General features: G+C 50.2%; 1 protein-coding gene across 3 annotated transcripts; it reads right to left on the reverse strand.

Moving 5' to 3' along the window:
• Positions 1-2,089: 2,089 nt before the first annotated feature.
• Positions 2,090-19,964, reverse strand: MBD3 (methyl-CpG binding domain protein 3). Of its 3 annotated transcripts, none has more exons than XM_036399542.2 (8): positions 19,766-19,964; positions 15,892-15,948; positions 13,741-13,900; positions 11,529-11,666; positions 7,978-8,068; positions 6,444-6,621; positions 5,065-5,262; positions 2,090-3,926 (listed from the first exon to the last, which is right to left on the reverse strand). In XM_036399542.2, exons 1-7 carry the CDS (start codon positions 19,777-19,779, stop codon positions 5,070-5,072), a joined length of 831 nt encoding a protein of 276 aa, XP_036255435.1. In that variant the 5' UTR covers positions 19,780-19,964; the 3' UTR covers positions 2,090-3,926; positions 5,065-5,069. The 3 variants fall into 3 exon arrangements, with proteins under 3 accessions (XP_036255435.1, XP_036255437.1, XP_036255436.1); XM_036399544.2 differs by lacking the exon at positions 19,766-19,964 and adding an exon at positions 18,909-18,956; XM_036399543.2 differs by lacking the exon at positions 15,892-15,948 and having other exon boundaries at positions 19,766-19,963.
• Between the last annotated feature and the right edge of the window lie 1,504 nt (positions 19,965-21,468).

Here is a 21,468-nt window from a genome sequence, read left to right on the forward strand (position 1 = left end):
ATAGGGGAGAATTGGTATTATCCAAGTATTTGCATGGGCATCTGGACTCTTGGAGATTGTTCTTATGCACATAATCCCAAATAACCAGGATTTCCTGACTGGAGAGTTATTACCAAAAAACTTCCTTTTTCTCCATGAAGCATTCTCCTGCCTCCTCTCCCTTCAAACACATTATCCCACTCTTTCCAAGGACCAGGACAATCAGTCCAGACAGAATGGTCCCTTCTTAAAACAAGACAAAAGCACATGACCCAGGAGTCCTTCCAGGTGTCCTGCTTCATTCACATCCCACAGAGCAGCAATGAGAATTTAATGGGATATTGGGAAGGGATTCCTGGCTGGCAGGGTGGGCAGGCCCTGGCACAGGGTGCCCAGAGCAGCTGGGGCTGCCCCTGGAGCCCTGGCAGTGCCCAAGGCCATAGTGAAGGTGTCCCTGCCATGGCAGGGGTGGCACTGGATGAGCTTTAAGGTCCTTCCCAACCCAAAGTCCAGCCATGACAGCAGAGCCTCCCCAGGCAGGGTTGGACGTGCCTGCACTCCCAGAGTCCAGCCATGTCATCCCTGACTCTGCTCTTCCTGCTGGGCTGAGTTTACAAGCAAGAAAACTCCTCCCTTTCCTTGCTCAACAGCCAGTTCAGCAAGCTCAATTTCAGATGTGAATCGAGCCAACTTTTCCTGGGCAGAACCACCTCCAAGAGCTCTGCTGGCCAAATCCAGACTGCACCAATATCCATTCCAATTCATTCTATGGTTTGCACAAAATTCAATCCAGCTAGAATTCAGGAAAAACAACACTCCCCAAACAGCAGGAAAATGACATTCCCTTTAAATCTTGAAGTTTTGTAAAACAAAGTGGAGAGGAAAAAATTGTAGCCATCAAGACCCTAAGCAGCAGAGAATATTAATTAATGCAATATAAGTGTTGCTCCAATTCCACTCATTGCTCTTAAGTAAATTATTTACTAATCATATGCCTAACAAGTTGTACCTCAAACCTGCTCCTTTCTCCACCCTGGGGATAGATTTGATGATGGCAGACACTTCATGCCCGTCAGTCACGTCCAGGGCTGAGATAACACAAACTAATCCAGTTGTTATTGCAGCAACATGAAACAGACACCATGGTCAGTGAAAACAAACACTTGATTTCCTCACCTTGGTAAGCAGGTAAAGTTATTTCACTTTCTCTGCCTGTGAGAGGAGTCCTAGGTCCTTTTTTGGCACTTTGCCCAAGCAACTTCTCCATATCAATGAAAACATCATGAACTTTGTAAACTGAAGGAAAGAGAACTGAACTGGGAAAGGGGTAGGGGGATGAAACGAGTTGGCAGCAATTTAAATTGGTATTTAGTGCATCAAAATAAAAGTGTCAACATCTCAATGACCTGTGGTATGGTGCCTCAATGGTATGTTTAGATCCAAGTAAAAGTAGATAAAGACATCTCCAGATATTAAACAGGTTTTCAAGAAGCCAGTGTCAGAATAAGATTGCTCTGGTTACAAGGACAGCTCTGGGGTGGGATATGAACTGCTGGAGCTGAGATTCAAAGGGCCACATAGGAATAAGACTCAGGTTGAGCCAGGAAGGTTTAGATTGGATATTAGGGATATATTTTTATACTTTTTGGTTTTTTTCCCCACAGAAAGGATTGTCCATGCCTGGCACAGGCTGCCCAAGGCAGTGGTGGAGCCATCATCCCTGGGAGTGTTCAAAAGCAGTGTGGATGTGACACTTGGGGACAGGGTTTAGTGGTGAATGTGGTGGAGCTGGGCTGATGGTTGGACTTTATTACCTTAAAGATCTTTTCCCACCTTAACAATTCTGTGACTCTATCACCAACCTGCCGAGAGATGGGACACCCTGGCAGCCTCTCCCTTGCTGGGGACACAGGAGAGGATTCTGCACATGACTGAACTGCTTTCCACAAGTTTCCCTCCACACTCTGCCCTCTGCCAGGCTCCAGATGTCCAGAGCCAAATCTCAGACTGGAGCCCCCAGCTGAACCCCCAGAGCACCTCCACTGGGGGAAATGGAAAGGGCAGAGCACAAAACTCCAGGTAGGGGCTTGAGGCAGACTAGAAGAACCTCTTCTTTGTGAGAAACATTTAATTCAACACCATGACTTACAAGAGGACAGATTTACAGAGTAGTAACTGTAACAGACTGTTCAGAAAGGAAAATAATGGTTGCTGCCTGCAGTGCCAGGTAAAGCTCCCCAAAGCAGCACCTGGCAGAGCATCAGCAAAGTAGAATTCAGTCTCCTTGCAGTACTCAAATGAGCAATATCAACCAATTTTGTGTTTTCAAACCTTTAAGAAAAGAGTGAATAAAGGATCAATCACCTTGGCATGGGATATTTTTCAGGGATCACTAAGCTGCACTACTCCCAAAGGCAATTCCCTGGCCCCTGGCTGTCCCTGCTAATCTTTCTCACACAATAAAGGCTCTGGGAGCTACTTTCTTCCCCAAGTTTTGGGATACCAACAACTTGTACAATTGGTTGGTGGCACAGTATTTAATGCACCACTGTGTAGTGTTCTCTCAGCCGAGACGGCCACGCACAGTTAAGCAATGGATACCCTAAGACTAAAAGAATTCTGCAACCCAGTCAAACACATTCCCCAAGCTATCAACTCTCATCTTCCTCCCCTCTCCTGGTCTCCCTTCCCAGAGAAATCCGTTTTTAGCCACAAGTTACCCCAATATGCTCAAAGATGTACTGGAAGAGACTGAGGGATCAATCAAGGTACCCATGGTGAAGCCCAATATTTATAAACACATTAAGGCAGGTTTCACATCAGTCCAATTGTTGACACAAAATGCTGGTCACTTCACTGCACATGCAAATAAGAAAGATTCAATACTTAATAAAAAGCTTTAAATTCCTTTTTTAGATATCAATTATAGAAAAATCAACCTTTTTCCTTTTTTTTTTTTTTTAAAGAGGTCAGAACATTACTGCACACAAAAGCAGGTGTGTAGCCACACCTGCTGGAATGGATCCCCTTCCCTCCACACTGAGTAACAGAGGGCAGGTTCTTGGCACCAGAAGAGAAAAAGGAGGAAGTTTTCCTCATTATCAGTCAGAAATGAGTCATCCTTCCATCCCCAGTTGAGAAAGTCCTTCTGACTGGACTTAAACCAAAGTAAAATATACCTCAGGCTGGGTATATTCTGAACAGAGTCTTGGAGGCAAATGTCTGGACACACAGAGCTCTGGATCCAAACTGTGGTGTGGAATAACCAAATACCCAAATTCCCAGAGCTGGCAGCCCAAGTCCTCGAGTGCAGCTTCCCCTCCTCACCCCAGCTCAGGTGGGAGAGGCACTGGCAGCTCAGCTCTGAGACTACACTTCCAAACACTTCCAAGACCAATGTGGTCTTGTGAGGAAACAGCAATTCACACATGGAATGAACCATTCACAACATGAAATGACCTCCCTACAGTCAGGTACAAACAGGTAGCCCACAGCAGAGTAGCCAAGGAGTGAAACAGCATCTCCCTCCCTTGAGTTAGAGAGAAAATTGTTTCTGTGGGTCATTAAAAGTACTTTGATAGAAAAGCTTAAAAATGTATCACCCAGCACTGACCCACAAAAAGTAATACCAAAAAAAAACCCCAAAAAAAGAGCCAGCAAATTCAGTTCCTAGGATTTTCCCTCCCACCATGTGATATTCTTTATCCCCTCCCACTTTTGCATTCCCAAGCACCCTACCCCTGTAGAAAAAGGAAGGGGAGCAGAGTTTAGTCAAGTTCCATCTGCAGAACTCCCCTGCAGTGAATGAACCATCAGCTTCCACGTTTCCTGAAGTCCATCCAAAGGCTCTGGGGTACACTTGGACTGATGGTGCACTCTTGGCTCTGTGAATGGTTGTGCTGACCCTGCTGAATGGGTTTATACTGGGAATTCTTACATGGAACTCCCTGAAAGAGGAAAAACAAAGACCTTGTAACTCAAAAAGAATTTTTGTATCTTTTCTTAAAAGGAGAAATCCCACTGTCTTAACACATCCATGTCTTTATCTCCTGGGTTTCACCTGCAGCACTCAGTTTGTTCTGGCTCCTGCCTGTTGCCAGACCTCTACAGCAGAAAGGAATTCAAGCCATTCACTGTCCAAATACAGCCACTGCTGGTGATAGGGGAAAATGGGAAAAAAGAGCCCAGATAAAAGATGGGATCTCCCAAAGGCCAAGCAGATTGCACATTATAATCAATCCTCAAGCTTCAAGGATTGCTAAACAAAATCAATCTTCCTCCCACCTGAAATCCTCATTCCCTTCAAAGGAGCTCCTCAGCTATTCATCCTAAAAAGTCCCTTTTTCCCCCCACCACATTCTTGATTCTTGTCTCAAAGGCTCCAGAGGAGGCCACTAAGTTGATCTTAAGGCTGGAGAACCTTTCCTATGGAGACAGGCTGAGACAACTGGGGCTGAACCCTGAGCCTCCTTTTCTCCAGGCTGAGCCCCCCCAGCTCCCTCAGTCCCTCCTGGTGCTCCCAGCCCATGTCCAGCCTGGCCTTGGGCACTGCCAGGGATGCAGGGGCAGCCCCAGCTGCTCTGGGCACCCTGTGCCAGGGCCTGCCCACCCTGCCAGGGAACAATTCCTGATTGCCAAGATCCCATCCAGCCCTGCCCTCTGGCACTGGGAGCCATTGCCTGGCTCCTGTCCCTGCAGGCCTTGTCCCCAGTCCCTCTGCAGCTCTCCTGGAGCCCCTTCAGGCCCTGCCAGGGGCTCTGGGGTGTCCCTGGAGCCTTCTCTTGTCCAGGTGAGCACCCCCAGCTGTGCCAGGCTGGCTCCAGAGCAGAGGGGCTCCAGCCCTTGCAGCATCTCCGTGCCTCCTCTGGCCTGGCTCCAGCAGCTCCACGTCCTCCTGCTGCTGGTGCCCAGGGCTGGGGCAGCTCTGCAGGGGGGGTCTCATGCCCACCTCCCCCATTCCTGACCCAAGGCCCCCACACCTTTCAAAGCCCAGGCTAAAAAGCAAAGATTGATCAATATTTAAGGTTCCTCCTGAAAACTTTCCTGTCCCCAGTGTTTAAGGTGAGACACAGCACAATCACCCACCTGGACTATACATTTTCCATCTCCTGGTCATGGTCCTGCTCCTCCTCCTCCTCTTCTTCTTCTCCTTCCTCCTCTGCTCCTTCTTTCTCCGAGGGAGGCTCCCCATCCCTGGCAATCTCCTCCACGTGGGCCAGCATGTCAGCCATCAGGGCCTCCTCCAGCCTCTTCCTCACCTGCTGCACCAGCTCCTCCTGCTTCCTGCCCAACACAAGCACACCCAACATCAGCCCCAGGGCTGCCCCTGGCAAGGGAAAAGAGTCTCCAATCCCTCCAACATCAGACAAGCATGGACTGGAACAGCCCTCTAAGAACTCCACTGTATAACAAAAAAAAAAAACCAAAAACCAAAAAACCCCACCTGGCATTGTACTCTGAGTGAAGATGAAAAACATTTTAAGAATTTGTCCAGTATTTATATTATGTGTCCTGGACCTGTTGATTTCTGGCTGAAATTTGGTAACCTAGCAGCTTTTTTTTAGCCTAATGCTAATTTTTAACTACTAATATCTAACAAGTCAGCCTACCCTGCACAGACTTTCAAAAATGTGACTGAAGAAAATTAAGTTTCAGGCCATTTCTTTCTGCTCATTTTCCTTTTGAGTCCTAACCCTAAGAAGTCAAAGCACAGCAAAGAAGTGATCAACAATCAGTGGCTCATGGGGCTCCTATTTCACCTCAGCCACAGGACATCAAAGTTACAAACAGACTCTTTTTCCTGGCCATTTATGTCTCAATCAAGCCCAGAAAAATCATCCTGCAATTCCAAAAGATTTATCAAGCAGTCAAAGCAAGGACTGCCTTTAAACACTTAATGAATGCAAATTGCATGCTGCAGGCCTTTGGTATAGTCAGTTCTCCATTAAAAGCTTAAAGCTGAGTTTGACCAATCCTGATTTAACAATATTTAATTACTACAGAACCTATAGCAGAATAAGCTGCATCCTTGTTCCCTGTCAGCAGGCATGGCTTGGGTTTGGTCAATCCAGAAATTTTATTTAATTCATTTACAGACACAGAGGAAGGTGAAAGAATCCAATCCCACTGTACAGGATTTCTCCAATGCTATTTCTGCTCAGAGGTGCCTCAGTCAAAGTTCTCCCAGCTCAGACACTTTTGTAATAAAAGGGATCTTGACACGAAAAACAAACATGAGCCTGAAACTGCAGAGTAACTGAGCATGGCCAAAATAAAAAACAGTGGGCTTTAAGCACATGACAGAGTTTAGTGTAACTACTTTTGTCTACTCTCTTGCTAGAGAGCCATTCCAATGAATTCCCAAGGCACAGTGTTCCATCAGACACCCAGAAAGAAAAAGCAAAGCACTGTTTGAGCACAAGGAACCTCGCTCCAGAACAGCAAGAGCTATTTCCAGCTCCTACCTGATATCTTCATCTGTCACCATGAAGGCTTTGCAGAGAGGCTGGGAGGTGTTGAGCCAGACCCCAGGGTTCTTCTCCACAGCTGCAGAGAGCTGCCCAGTGATGGGCATGGTGCTGGTGTGCAGGGCACTGGCGATGGCAGAGAGCAGAGTCTCATCTGTGCAGCCAGGGCCAACCCCTGCAAGGGGGAGGGAAATCCATGAGCAGCACTGCCCCAGGCAGGGAGCAGGAAATCAGGACAATGGGAATGAAATTTTAATGGCAAAGAACAGGCTGTCAGTTGGAAAGCTCACATGACATAAATCTCAGACCTAAATGCTTCTAACAGCACCTTTGCAGCTCTCTGAGGGTATTGAAACTTAGAGCAGTTCCTCATTGTTAGAACCAAAAAGATAATAAAAATCACCAAGCTGGGAAAGGAAGATGTTTCCATTCTGCTTGAACAAGGCTGGGAGAGCTGGGGGTGCTCACCTGGACAAGAGAAGGCTCCAGGGACACCCCCGAGCCCCTGGCAGGGCCTGAAGGGGCTCCAGGAGAGCTGCAGAGGGACTGGGGACAAGGCCTGCAGGGACAGGAGCCAGGCAATGGCTCCCAGTGCCAGAGGGCAGGGCTGGATGGGATCTTGGCAATCAGGAATTGTTCCCTGGCAGGGTGGGCAGGCCCTGGCACAGGGTGCCCAGAGCAGCTGGGGCTGCCCCTGCATCCCTGGCAGTGCCCAAGGCCAGGCTGGACAGGGCTGGGAGCACCTGGGACAGTGGGAGGTGTCCCTGCCATGGCAGGGGTGGCACTGGATGGGCTTTGAGGTCCCTCCCAACCCAAACCTTTCTCCATGCTCGTGATCCCTCACTCACTTGGCCACCTCATTGTCACTGTCCCAGCTGTACCCACCCTCCGTGTGGCACCAGGGTTTCACTCTGGCCCTGCAGGGCTGGCCAGGCCCCTCAGGCCCCGTGTGGGGACAGCAGGGACCTGAGGCCAGCAGCACCCAGGGCTGAGGGGACACAGAGGCCGCAGCAAACCCACGGATCTGCACACAGTGACACCCTGGAGAGTGGCACCCAGGGGCAGTGGGCACAGACAGTGGCACCCAGGGGCAGTGGGACACCCAGAGGTGCTGGAGCCCCAGCAGGGCCAGGGTGAGCTGGAGTCCCTGCCATGAGGGGAGGCTCTGGGGGCCTTGGGGTGCCCTGCACCCCTGCAGGGACCTGGGTGCCCTTCAGTGGGGTCAGTGGCAGGTGTCCCTGTCCATGGCACTGGGTGAAGTGGGATGGGCTTTGAGGTCCCTTCCAACCCAAAGTCAAACAGCAATTTGGGATGCTCTGCTGTTTCTGAAAATGAATCCCCAAAAGACTGAGAAGCTTTGCTTCAGTGTCCCCTCAGAACAAAGGGCACTGGGAGCCCAGGCAGCACCACAGCTCCTGCTGCAGCAGGAATGGCCACGGCCCTGCCAGGCTCTGGGAACACCCCCAGCACCTTCACCCCCTCCTGCCAGGTGCCCAATGCCAGCCCTGAGTGAAGGGCACCCTCTGATTACCTTGCAGCCCTTTGGGAAGGTCCATTGTCTTCACCAGCTCCTCTGCAATGTCAAAGGCATTCAGGCCACTCAACTTCTTCTCCCAGAAGAGCTGCAGTCAAAGCAGGTGGTTATTGGTGTTACTGGCACAGCCAGGAGTGGAACTGCCAGCTCCACAGAATCCCTGCTTCCTGTGCAGACAGGGAACAGCAGGGCTGGGGACATTTAATGTGGATTTACCACAGAAGGGATCTGCCACCTCCAACAGCAGGAACAATCCTCACTGCCAATCAGCCCTGTCGAGTCTTAGCTTCTTTGTGCCAGGGCTGGGATTAAATGTGTGAGATGGTATTTCTTGTTGGGACTCAGATGTTTATTAGCTCTAATCTATGTTACAGTCTCACCAGCCTGAGTTCTACATCACTTCACTCCAACACACTAAAAACAGAGCCCTATCTCTCTCTACAAGAGAGAGAGATAGCTTATCCTTTTAAGGATAAACTGTCCAATTAAGAAATGACACCTAAATTATTTTTACTTTTTACCCAATAAACAACCAACCCATGGCTCATAATGTGGACTTTTTTATCCAATTACACAAAACCACCCAAACCCATGGAGAAGAAGGAGAAGAAAGAAGGAGAAGAAAGAAGAAGGAAGGAGAAGAAGGAAGGAGAAGAAGGAAGGAGAAGAAGGAAGGAGAAGAAGGAAGGAGAAGAAGGAAGGAGAAGAAGGAAGGAGGAGAAGGAAGGAGGAGAAGGAAGGAGGAGAAGGAAGGAGGAGAAGGAAGGAGGAGAAGGAAGGAGGAGAAGGAAGGAGGAGAAGGAAGGAGGAGAAGGAAGGAGGAGAAGGAAGGAGGAGAAGGAAGGAGGAGAAGGAAGGAGGAGAAGGAAGGAGGAGAAGGAAGGAGGAGAAGGAAGGAGAAGGAAGGAGGAGAAGGAAGGAGGAGAAGGAAGGAGAAGGAAGGAGAAGGAAGGAGAAGGAAGGAGGAGAAGAAGGAAGGAGGAGAAGAAGGAAGGAGAAGAAGGAAGGAGAAGAAGGAAGGAGAAGAAGGAGGTGCAGAAAAAGGACCAGCCTCTACCCTAAAACCTCCATCTTGCTTTATATATACTATTATATTCTAAAACCTTAAACTCTGTTTCCCACCCTGTGATATCACACATTTCTATTCAAACTCCACTCCCACAATCCCAGTTCTGTGATTCCATTTTAGAAGCCTTCTCCACAGCCTCAGGTCAATGCAGTGTTCTCTGGGGGGTCAGTGCCTGGCAGCACAGAAAGTCTGAAATTCTCAGCAGCCAGGGCTCCAACACAGCCCCACATCTCCTCTCTCCCCGTTTGCTGCCTTGGAAAACTCTATTTTCTTCCAGGGCCTGGAACTTTCACTGCTCTGGGCTGCAGCACAAGGCCAGGCTTGCTGACTTTCAGCTGCAAGCCCACAGTGTGAGACTGCAGCCATGATATTTTCTGAAAAATCCTTTCCTTAAGATTTTTCTTCCTGAGAAGCTGAGAGGCCTCAGGAACAAAATGTAACCAATGCTTATCTGCTGCTCTGGAATGCAACAGGTGGATCTGGGATTGGTCTCATGTGGTTGTTTCTAATTAATGGCCAATCACAGCCCAGCTGGCTTGGACTCTCTGTCTGAGCCACAAGCCTTCGTTATTCATTCTTTCTTTTTCTATTCTTAGCAAGCCTTCTGATGAAATCCTTTCTTCTATTCTTTTAGTATAGTTTTAATATAATATATATGATAAAATAATAAATCAAGCCTTCTGAAACATGGAGTCAGATCCTCATCTCTTCCCTCATCCTCAGACCCCTGTGAACATGAGACAGCCTTGTTTGCACCCTGTTTCTCTCCTACATATCCATAGAAAGTTAGGAATGCAAGAATTCAAGGTAAATTATTCTTTTCTTCCTTCAGTTTGGTCCTTTCCCCACGTCTCTCCTTTACCAGATTTTGAGTCACAGGTTCTCCCCAGGCTTAAAAGGCTGAATGTGTGATGTGGTAGAAATTCAAATACATCACCCTGATACACCTTTAACTCTGCACCTGGTGCAGGAGAGATATCAGGAGGATAGCAATGCACAGCTGGAGGATCAACTGCCTTGCAAAAAACCCCATTTTTATCAAGGTTTTGAGAAATTAAGAATTCACCTCCAACAGTCCATGCACATCCCACCCTTTTTTCCTGCCTGTCAAAATCCAAGTGCAACTAACCCCACATGACTTTTCCAAAAAGGGGAATGAGGCAGTCACAGCCCAAACACAGCCTGGATATTCCTTAGCCCTTCAAATAGGTGATTTGTTTGTTTTTTGGGGTTTTTTTTGTTACCCAGAAAAGCTGTGGCTGTCCCAGTCCTGGAATTGACCAAAACCAGGCTGGATGGGGTTTGGAGCAACCTGGGATAGTGCAAAGTGTCCCAACCCATGGTGGGAGGGTGGAATGGGATCATCTTTAAGATCCCTTCCAGCCCCCAAGAATTCTGGGATTTTTAAGCCAGTGCATGATGGGACTTGGCACCACTTTCAAATTTTGGAGAAACATCTGGAGTCTGCTGAGAAAAAGTCAAAATATTCTGCACTCCAGTAAAATATCTTAAACAGGAACACAAATCCAGCTCACAACTGGGAGAGGGTATTTTATCTTTAGTGTTCTCTTTTTTGCCTTAACTATAAAAGCTGCAGGAATAGCAACCACACTGTGAACATACAGGATCTGCTTCCCCAGAAAACCATGGTAAGGCCCTGCCAACCTGCTTAATAAGCAAAAAACCCACCCCAGCCACCAAAAACCCCACCCATTTCAGATAAGTTCCATCTCATACCTGGGTTCTAGTTGAACTGGGTTTATTAAATTCTTAAAAACTGCCTTCAAAAAGTGGTTTTTGAAGTTTTCAGAAAAGCTTTTCAGTGTTCCAACAGGTACAGCTTATTTTACCTTCCCTTGTCCTGAGCACCCTTTCCTTTAATTTTGGTGTGCTCTCTTGCTTGCAAATACACACTATGATAATAAAACCACTGATTTTGTATTAACAATAACATTCAAAGTGAATTTATGATCTTATACTGGCAGAGTTTACTCCTACTAATGTACAGTCCCTTGCACTGCAACAAACACCACAATGGATGTGATCTCTGCAGGAACAAGGATTTAATGGAACAAAGATTTAATGGAACATGGAATTCTTACACAACTGCAACATTTGACAGTGGTTCTAAACCCAAGTGTCCTCTGAAGTGGTTACAATGTCTGAAGAATTTTGTAGATATTACTGAATTTCAGCATGAAGGAAATTCAGGTTTAGCTACAACAGAATTGGGATCTAACCAAAGGCTGGAGTTTGTAAATCCCAGTATGCAGAGTCCATAACTAGAGACTGGGAATGGGATTTGTTCTGATTTTAAGAGCTGGGAGCACTGCAAGCCACTGCTTCTGAAAGATCCGATTTTTCTGAATTCTGAAATGAGATCAGGAATTGCCAGGGAGTATTTGTTCAGCATCACAAAATTAAAGCAGATTATTTTGGGATCCTCCCAGTAGGAAATCCAGGAGTTTCTCAGCCTTACCTGCCTGGGCTGGTCCACAGCTTTCTGGGGGTCACTCTTCACCTTGTTGCTGGGGTGGTTTGTGATCTTGGTGACAGGCTGTTTGAAGATAGAGGCTGTCTGTCTCACAGGCAGGGCTGTGTTCAAATCAGGCTTGCCCTGTTTCACACAAAAAGAAAAGGAAAAACCCACAGAAATGTTTTCAGTTTGCTGAAATGCTACTACAGCCACAAAGAAGTGCAGCAGGGAACAGTTCCTGGGCTTCAAATCTTGTCAAATCTCAAGTTATACAAGTTAGGCTGCTAAAAATACATAACTAAATTCAAATCTTGCCTTAGACCTATCAAAGTTTTCCACTCATTCTGTTTAACATAGCAGCCTCCTCCCATGTGAGTTCACACACATCAGTTTTACTCCCATTTTTAATGACTTTAGGAGTCAGAACAAACCATGTGTAATCACTAAAAGAGAGGACTACAACACAATATTTGTAATAAATAAAAAAATTTCAAGCAGAGATTTAGGCTGGTTTCTGAATCCAGAAACCACTCCAAACCATTCCTTCTAAATCCAGTAGTGACCAATAAACAAACCAACACCACTGAAAGCTGAATCCCTTTTTTTACCTTTGGTTCTGAACAAAGCTCAGCTTTTAAATGCAGCTCATAATCAATTTTGCACTACATGACTGCATTTTCTGTTAGGGGAAGCATAGGAAACTGTTCCTCATTCCCAAAATCCAACACACAACTCTTGGAATGGCTGTAGGACACGCTTTGTTCTCAGGGATGCAAACACTGTGTCTGCTTCACAGATTTATTCATGAGATGTAGAAAAGATGTATTCAGGACAAATATAATTCTGAACCATCTGGGTGCTAATCCTTTCAGAAGCCAGTGATAACATTTGTACATTTATTGAGAGTTTTGGGCAGAATTTTTAGCCTGAGAGGTGTGTGAGCTGCTGCTCTGTGCCTCAAGGCAGGTCTCAAAATATCCCTGCAGCACCAGGACTGTAAGAAATGTTCCCAGCACTCTCGTGATGATGATCCTTGACTGGCTGATGTATTTCAGAAATGAGCATTGTGCCTTTTCCACATTCCGTGTTTAGGTGCATACACAGCAGCTCTTGGGTTCTGGGAAAGATTTGAGCATCTGATGAAGATCCTTAGGAATGACTTGGGACAATCAATCCAGACAGGGAGCCTGTCACTGCCACCCTGACACCTCAACAATCTGAATTAGCAGCTAGAGAATCTTTTATTCTGTTCTACAAATAGGCCTCACAGCCCTCCTCCCTCTCAGGCTTTTTGCCCCAAATGCCACCTCCCCTTCCATCGGTGCCAAAGCTGGGTCAGCAGCACAGCACTGGAGGAGCTGCAGCATCTCCTCATCCCTGAGGACCCAAACCCCTCCTCTCCTCTCAAACCAAAGGCAAGGGCAGGGCAGAGCTGCTGCACAGCTCCAGGAAATGTGGGGCTCTGGAGCAGATTGTGCTGGAGGAGGTGAGCTCACACTCCAGAGAGGGAGATCACAGAATCCCAGAATGGTTTAGATTGGAAGGGATCCTAAATCCCATCCAGTGCCACCCCTGCCATGGCAGGGACACCTCCCACTGTCCCAGGCTGCTCCCAGCCCTGTCCAGCCTGGCCTTGGGCACTGCCAGGGATGCAGGGGCAGCCCCAGCTGCTCTGGGCACCCTGTGCCAGGGCCTGCCCACCCTGCCAGGGAACAATTCCTGATTGCCAAGATCCCATCCAGCCCTGCCCTCTGGCACTGGGAGCCATTGCCTGGCTCCTGTCCCTGCAGGCCTTGTCCCCAGTCCCTCTGCAGCTCTCCTGGAGCCCCTTCAGGCCCTGCCGGGGGCTCTGGGGTGTCCCTGGAGCCTTCTCTTGTCCAGGTGAGCAGCCCCAGCTGTGCCAGGCTGGCTCCAGAGCAGAGGGGCTCCTCTGCACTCATCCCCAGAGGGCAATGCCTTTCTCGTGCTGGGAACTGAGGAAGGTGACAGTCTCTTCCCTGCCCTCCTCCACAGAAGACTGAGCAGTGACACAACTCTCCTCCCCAGCACCAGCCCCCTGGGAGCAGCATTTGTCCAACCCCCAGCAGCAGAGCTGTTCTGACACAGCTCCAATTCACACTCCAGCTACGAACTGCTGCATTCTCCCTCTCTCCCAGGCTGCTCTGGCAGTTCCTCAGCAGGGAGGGGGAGCAGCAGCAGCGCCTCTCACTCTTACTTTGGCCTGGTTGGAGCAGTCGTAGCGCATCCTCTGCCTGTTCTTGTTCATTTTGTTCATCAGCATCTTCCCCGTGCGGAAGTCGAAGGTGCCCAGGTCCATGGAGCTGCCCAGGTACCGCGCCAGCTGCGGCTTGCTGCGGAACTTCTTCCCACTGGGGCTGCAAGAAACACACCAGGTGTCCACCCCCAGGGACACCTCCACCCTCTGCACCTCCTCTGCAGCTCAGCAGAGGGAGGATTTTTATTGCCATGCTAAAAAACCACATGTTGGACTTTGCAGAATGAAGCTGACGTTCGACTCTAAAATGTTTTCATATCGACTGCTTCTGATGTGGAACACACAAATTAAGTTAAAATGGTTTTGTATGTCAAGAGGAAGATTCAGATCAGATAAACAAATGTAGCACAATGCACACAATAACCATCAAGGGAGATCTCAGCACAGATGCACTTTTCATTCAGCTGTCTCTCACAGTAAATGCACATTTTTAAGTATAATTTCTTCTCCCAGGACTGTTGCATCTGACCAGCACCAAAAATGCTCCTTGTCTCCTCTCCCCACCCCTTGAACAGCACATTCAGGTTTGATTCTATGTCTTTTGTAGCATCCTGAAGACTTCAGAAAAAGAGAAAACCAGAAGTTAACTACTGACAAGCTGCAAAACAAAGAATCACAAAGTGATGCAAAGATAAATGTCAAAACCCCCTAAAACTTTCCATTAATGGCAAAAGGGAAGAGAGACTCTCCTGGGTTTCCGCTAAGACTCAACCTGAAGAGAAGTTACAAATTATTCCAAATCTTTATTGATGTTTTCTTTGGGGTTTTTTTTTTTTGGGTTTTTTTGGGTTTTTTTTTGTTTTTTTTTTTTTTTTAATAATCCAACATAAGCTATTTTTTTATTCATAAAGAAAAGTAAGCCAGTGTGTTATGGCTGCAGTGTAGGACTGTAAAGACAATAAGCACCAAGTATTCTTCACCTTCTCACTGAGCACCATAACAACATCTCTTTATTCTGTCAATTACTTTCACTTCTGGTTTTCTCCACTTTACAACTTGCATATTCAGTCCTAGATGACATCCAGGAGAAGCTCACTCCCTTACATCCATCCCACTATCACAGCTCAATGGGCTGGAAAGCATTTTAAGACCAAAAATGCCAGTTACCACCTTATCTCACACTGGTGAGATGCTGATAACCTTACCAAGGTCTTAACAACAAAACAAAACAAAAGGAAAAGTCTATTTTCACATATTGTCTCCTGCCCTGAAGCTTTATTAGGGGAAAACCAGCATAAGCAGAGAATTTCTGGTATAGGACAGTGACAAAGCAATTAGGTTAAGTCAGGCTGTGCATGAAAAAAATAATTACAAAAAAAACCAAAACTAGAAAGTACCGAAGTATTAAAAGGTCTCCAAAAACTGAGATCAATTTAATATGAATTACACTAAAACTGAAATTAGAAAAAGTCTCTCGAAGGAGTTAAGCCTGAAAGGTTGTGGTGATCCCACACAGCATCTGCTGAGGAAGCTCCTGGCTCCAACTGCTCCCAAGCTGCTTATCCTGCCTGGATCCCCTCCCTGCCACCACCACTGCTCACACAGCCCAGTGCTCATGCAAATGAACCAGCTGAGGAAAATAATCCATCTTTGGAGGGCAGGGGAGGAGGAGGAAACACTCCCCACTGGTTATTCCTCAGCTGGACCAGCTCCCTGTGGAGCTGCACTTGGGCCAGGACACAACACAGAGTAGGACCAAGGAGCAGAGGCTGTGTCCAGCCCCAGATTTGTGAATCACTTTTTCAAACTCTAAAGGGAGTTATTTGCCTCAATCCAGAGAGAGGAATTACCAACTCCAGCAGCTTTAGGGCAGGGCTGTTGCTGCCAGTGAAGCCAGGAAGAAAAACTCCTGCTACATGAAGAACATGGCACTGCTCCCTGTTCCAAGATCTGCTGCTCTAATTTAGGGTTTAGTGTCTTAGCAGGTTTAAAAATAATGCATTAAAGTGCAGAGTAACTTCCAGAACAGTCAGTACAGTCAAAGACATGATTTTAAGTGAACAGAGCCCTTCATCTCTGTGTGTTTAGTATGTGCTGTGGTCATTTTGCAAGGAAGAACTCAAAAGCTGCTCAGATTCTCAAAAAACCCACCTGAAATGACTGAGAGTCCTGTCTCTTCCTGGGGAAGCTTGGCCCAAAGGAAAAGCACTGAAATGTTCAGAAGAAAAACTTTTATTCTGATTAGGTCTTGCAAAAGGCAGGATCATCCCCAGGCTCTCTGGGACAACAGCACACCAGGGAGCAAAGCTATGAGCTAAAGGTGACAGTGAACTGAGAAAGGAAGGGATGGGGGCCCTGGAGCTCCTGGGGACCCTCTGGCAGGACCATGCAGGACATTGGGGCACCTACACACACCTGGGAGGGTCAGAGGTGTGGGGGGAGCCAGAGGAACCCAAAACTTGCATGGGATCCCTGACGCACACCAGGACACACGGAAACTCCTCCAGTACCACAGAACTCTGAGCCCTGTTAAAGTGACTTTAAATGTCACAAAATACAGAATTTACTTTCTTCTGCTCCTCCTGCACTGCTGCTTTTGCACAAAGAGGCCCAGAAACGAGACATTTTGGTACAAAGCTGCAAAGCCCAACCTCTGCTCTGTAACACCCCCCCAGGCAGCGACGCTGAGAGCCCGGATTGATCCCGAATTAGGCTGTGCCAGAGCTCCCTGCGTGAAAGGCAAGGACACGGCCGACTTGCAAAGGAGTTTACAACTTGCAAAGGATTTGCCACGCTCGTCCATCACCAGCTCCGGGGCTTTATTCGCTTGGGCCGCCTGGCTCCCGCTAACAAAACAGACCCGGCTGCCGGGAGCCACCCCGAGCCACCCCCGGCTCTCATTCCCAGACTTTTCCGGGCAGATGAAGCCGCGTTCGGGGCAGCCCATTGAAGGGCCAGGCCTGCCAGGTGCCCCTGCTCTCCATGTGCAGCTCACCCTTTGTTTCCTGCCTATATTATATCCTTAAGGAGAGAGCGGCTGCCCAGGCCCTCTCCCCTCCTCCCTCATCAGAGTCTCCTCCCCTCCGCTCTCCCATTTAGCCTGCACAGGATCTGCACAACTTGGGAAGCAAGGGACAAAAGGCAAAACAAAAAAAAACAAAACAAACCAACCCTGAGCAAACCCAGCCACCGCCTGCCTGTGGAAGGAATGGAGGCAGGAACAGCCCAGGGAAAACGGGTCACTGAAAGCAGACACTCAGAGCCTGTGTCCTCGCTGGAGGGGGCAAGGGAAGAACACAAAATGATTCTCCTTCTTGCTTTCCATCGTGCTCCCTCCCTCACTCCTCTCCCCAGCTCTGCTCCAGGCAAATCCCGGCACCAGGGGCTCCTGATGATGCTGGCAGGGAGATGGGGACCCCAAAACACTGCACAACCACCAGTGCCAGCACCTCTGTCACAGCATCCCCACGGCAGCCCTGGGGGCAGCATCCACAGCCAGCCCTGCCCCGGGCTCCACACTCAGCTGGGCCATCCTGGCATGGGCTGGCACGGCCATGGACACCACACCAGGCCAGGTGGGCGACACCTCCAGCTGCCACAGAGCACCCCACACCCCCACACAGCCACAGCCCCATCCTAGGGAGCAGCCTCGGGGACCAGAACTGTCCCTGTCCCGTGGGGCTGTCCCAAGGGATGATGCCATAGGGCAACAGGGGGGGTCTTCGTTCAGCAACTTGGACTCAAACCATACCAAAAATAAACGCCCCCAAAAAACCCCAACAAAGCACTTGGAGACACACAAAATCTCCCAAATTTCCAGAAGCATCACATCCCTAAAGAAGAGCCCAAATGGCAGCTCCATAACACCGGGACAAACAAAATTACAACCAGATGATTTTGCAGGGCTCAACTCAGGCATCGTGGAATTTTGGAATTGTTAAAGATGGAAAAGACCTTTAAGATCATCAGATCCAACCATCACCCCAGCACCACCATGTTCACCATTAAACCATGTCCCAGGTGTCACATCCACGTTTTTTGAATATTTCCAGGGATGATGACGCCACCACTGCCCTGGGCAGCCTGTTCTAATCCTTTATAACTCTTTCCATGAAAAAAAATCTCCCTAATACTCAACCTAAATGTCCCCTAGTGCAACCTGAGGCCATTTCCTTCTCATGTGAGAAATGATGAGCTTCCCTGCAGGCAAACCAGAGCAACAGAGGAAAAGCAAAGCACAGACTCAGTGAAAGCATTTTGCTCCACAATTTTTTTTGAAAAGACTGTACTGATCAAAATATCCTTGGAGGAGTGTTAAAAACATTCCCTTCCAACTTCTTACATTTGTGCTGCAAAGGTAAGGAATTCTCCACAAAATAAGTTTCACACAAGAGTGTGAAGTTTCCCAGCACAGTGGTGTCAACATCCTGAGGCACAGATGAACAGTGATCCCAAATTTCTGACACTTGGTCATCAAAGCTTCAGGAGAAAAACACTCTGAAGAAAAAAAGCCCCACAAAGCAGCACTAAATTCTCCTTCCCCCATGTGAGAACCCTGAGTCTGAAGAGAGCCAGAACTCTCCCAAAGACAACCTGCCACTTTGACAAAATCCCTGACACGATTTTCTTCCTGAAATCCTCCATCCCTGCACTTCTCCTGCACACAGGTCCCACCCTCTCAGCCAGAAACCCTCCTAAGGATGAGGTTCGAGGACTGGCTGTAAAAACCTGCCCAGGTACTCAGACCTCGAGGAAGATGGAAATTCCAGCCTGGGACTGGCTCACACACACATCTCACAGGGGCTTTCCACAAACCCTCCCTGCATCTGTACGTGCCTGGGAGCTGGACAGAACAATCACCCAGGTAAACAACAGGCAGAACTCTCACAGATATTACTGAACTGCCACACCTGTATTTGCCACTCTGAGGTAATGCAAAATGCAACAGAAACCAAAAATTAGTGCAACAAAGCTCTATGCTACCTTTGATCTCTGTCCAAATTGATACAAAGGGAAAACCCATCATCATTTGGGAATAAAAATATGCTACTTATCCTCTCTTCCCCTTTTTCTTAAGTTCATCTCCGACACTGCAACTTAACAAGTTCTGGGAAAAACAGAATCTCTGAAGCTTTCAGCTGCTGGTGGTGGTCTCATCCTGCCCTCACCTCCGAGCTGCAGCAGCAGAATCGGCTTCACGTTCTCGAGGATGGCACTTTCTGGTTCACTCCCCCTTTTCTCACAACCATAACCTGATTCTAAAAATGAAACCTGGAGCTAAAGCTGCGTCTGTCCCATCCCTGGAAGTGTCCAAGGCCAGGTTGGACGGGGCTGGGAGCCACCCGGTCCAGTGGAAGGTGTCCTGCCCATGGCAGCGTGGGATGAGATGGGCTTCAAGGTCCCTCCCAACCCAAACCATGCTGTGAGGATCCTGTGTCAGAGGCAGAAGTTGAGGGTTTGGATTTTCCCGACAGGCAGGGCCAGGTGAGGACACAGGGACAGCTCCTGCTGCGTTCCCAGCTCCCGCTGGACCCGAGTTTCACACCTCAGCCCGCGGGTGCCTCGTGGGTGCGGGGAGGATCCATATGGCCACCTACAGCCATATGAGCCATGCAGGGCTATAAATAGAACCCCTCCAGCTCCCGGGCCATGTGCTCCCTCCGCAGCCACACTCCCGGCAAGGCGCATCCCGACCCGCCCCGGGGCCAGCACCGCGAGCAGCCCAGGCTCCCTCCCCACAATCCCCGAGTACACCCAAAAGGCAGCGGAGCGAGCCCCGAGGGAGGAGGAACCCCCCCCGCGCTGCTCCTTCGAGAATAAAGAACCGCGAGTGCCCGCAGGGCAGCAGCCGCTCTGAGGGGACGCGGGGGCTCCTCACGACGCTCCCCGATCCCTGAGCGGGGCCGAGCATCCCCGGCCCCCCGCGGCCGCCCCGGGCCGGCTCCCCGCTCCCTTCCCCTCCACCTGTGGCTGCAGCCCCGGCCCGGCCCCCCGCGCCCGGGGCGGCCCCGCCGAGCGCTCCCACCTCTTCCGCTCCATGGCGGCTCCTCCCGGCCCGCTCCCGCCTGGCTCCGGCCGCCTCCCGCCGGCTCCTCCCGGCCGCCGCGCTCTCCTGCCGCCGCCGGCCCTTCCGCGCTCCCGCTGCCCCCGGGAGGCGGCGCCGCGGCCCGGCTCGTCCCGCTCCCGCTGCGCTCCCGGTGCCGGTCCCGGCCCTGGCCCCGCTCCCGCCGTCCGGTGCGCGCCGCTCCCTCCGCCCGCCCCTTCCACCCACCGAGCCGCCTCCCACCGCCCGCCGCGCCCGGATCCCTCCGCCCGCATATAGTCCCTCCCCCCGCCGCCCCCGCGTGGTGCCCCCCCCCGTGCCAGCCCCGCTCCCCCCGGCGAACCCCCACGGTCCCGGCCTTACCCCAGCGCCGAGCGCCGCGGGCCCCCCCGGTGTCCCGGCAGCGCCGCTTTGGGCATCTTCCCCCGCGCCCGCCCCGGCCGCACTGGCGGCCCCGCGACCCCCGGCCCCGCCCCGCGCCCCGGGGACGCGGACCCGCCCGGACCCCCGGGGAGAACCGGCCCCTCGCCCTGGGGCTGCCCCCGGTGGGGGCTCGGGGGTTCGTTCCGTGCAACAGCGGCATACCAAAAAAACCGCTCAAAAAAACCCAACAACAACAACAACAAAACACAACAAAAAAAAAAAAAAAAAAAAAGGGGGAAATCTGCACACGAGGAACTGGAGAGAAGACAAAGCAATGAAAAGTTTTCCAGGAAAGCGTGTAAACCAACACCTACTGCAGCTGCAGTGGCAAATTCCCGGCTGTGGTACCGCCAGGAGAGGTGTCTGCCGAGGAACAGCCACTGGGAACCCCAGCTTTGGGAATGAGACACCAGCCAGCACCCGAATTCCAGCTGCTGTGCTCCTCGCCATTCCATTCCAGTATCCACACGCTGAGAAACACCACAAGGCAGCCTCCTTCCCAAAGCAAGTCGGAGAAATCAATTTTCCTTTAATGAATGATGTATTAGCTTTTTGTTAAGAATCCTGCTTGGAGCAGCAGTTGGAAGGGATCAGTGTCAGACACTACAGCAGAGGTGCACAGCAGTGTGTCCACTCTCTCTGGCCACTGCTCTGGTCTCACATCAAACTCCATTTGTGTCAATAACCAGTGCTTCCTCCAGTCCCCAGCTGGCAGTAACTTAAAGAGTCCTGGAATATCCTGAGCTGGAAGGGACCCACAGGGATGATCAGTGCAGCCCCTGGCCCTGCCCAGGCACCCCAAGAACCCCACCCTGAGCAGCCCTGGGAGCTCCTGGAGCTCTGGCAGCCTTGGCACCATTCCCTGGGGAGCCTGGGCAGTGCCCAGCAGCCTCGGGGGGCAGAACCTTGCCCTGAGCTCCATGCCAAGGCCTGGCCCAGCTCCAGCCCTTGCTGGGCTCCTGTCCCTGTCCCAGAGCAGAGCTCAGCCCCTGCCCCTGTGCCTGCCCTGGGCAGGAGCTGCAGCCCCCAGGAGCCTCCCCTCAGTCTCCTGGGCTCCAGCTGAACCAGCCAAGTGCCCTCAGCTGCTCCTCAGCCCTTCCCCAGCTCCGTGTCCCTCCTTTGGCCACTCTCCAACAGCTTTGGCTCCTTCTGATCTCGTGGTGCCCAAAGTGCCCCCAGCACTGGAGGTGAGGCTGCCCCAGGGCAGAGCAGAGTGGGACAATCCCTCCCTGGGCCTGGTGCCCCCAGCACAGGGTGGCCCT

The sequence above is a fragment of the Molothrus ater genome, chromosome 26 (assembly GCF_012460135.2).
Source record: "Molothrus ater isolate BHLD 08-10-18 breed brown headed cowbird chromosome 26, BPBGC_Mater_1.1, whole genome shotgun sequence".
NCBI classification, from domain to species: domain Eukaryota; kingdom Metazoa; phylum Chordata; class Aves; order Passeriformes; family Icteridae; genus Molothrus; species Molothrus ater.

Coding starts and splice junctions, on each gene's coding strand:
- MBD3 (XM_036399542.2), bottom strand. Junction 6,622..7,977: donor CCTTCCCAAAGGGCTGCAAG/GTAATCAGAGGG, acceptor TCCCCCTTGCAG/GGGTTGGCCCTGGCTGCACA. Junction 5,263..6,443: donor GTGACAGATGAAGATATCAG/GTAGGAGCTGGA, acceptor TGTGTTGGGCAG/GAAGCAGGAGGAGCTGGTGC.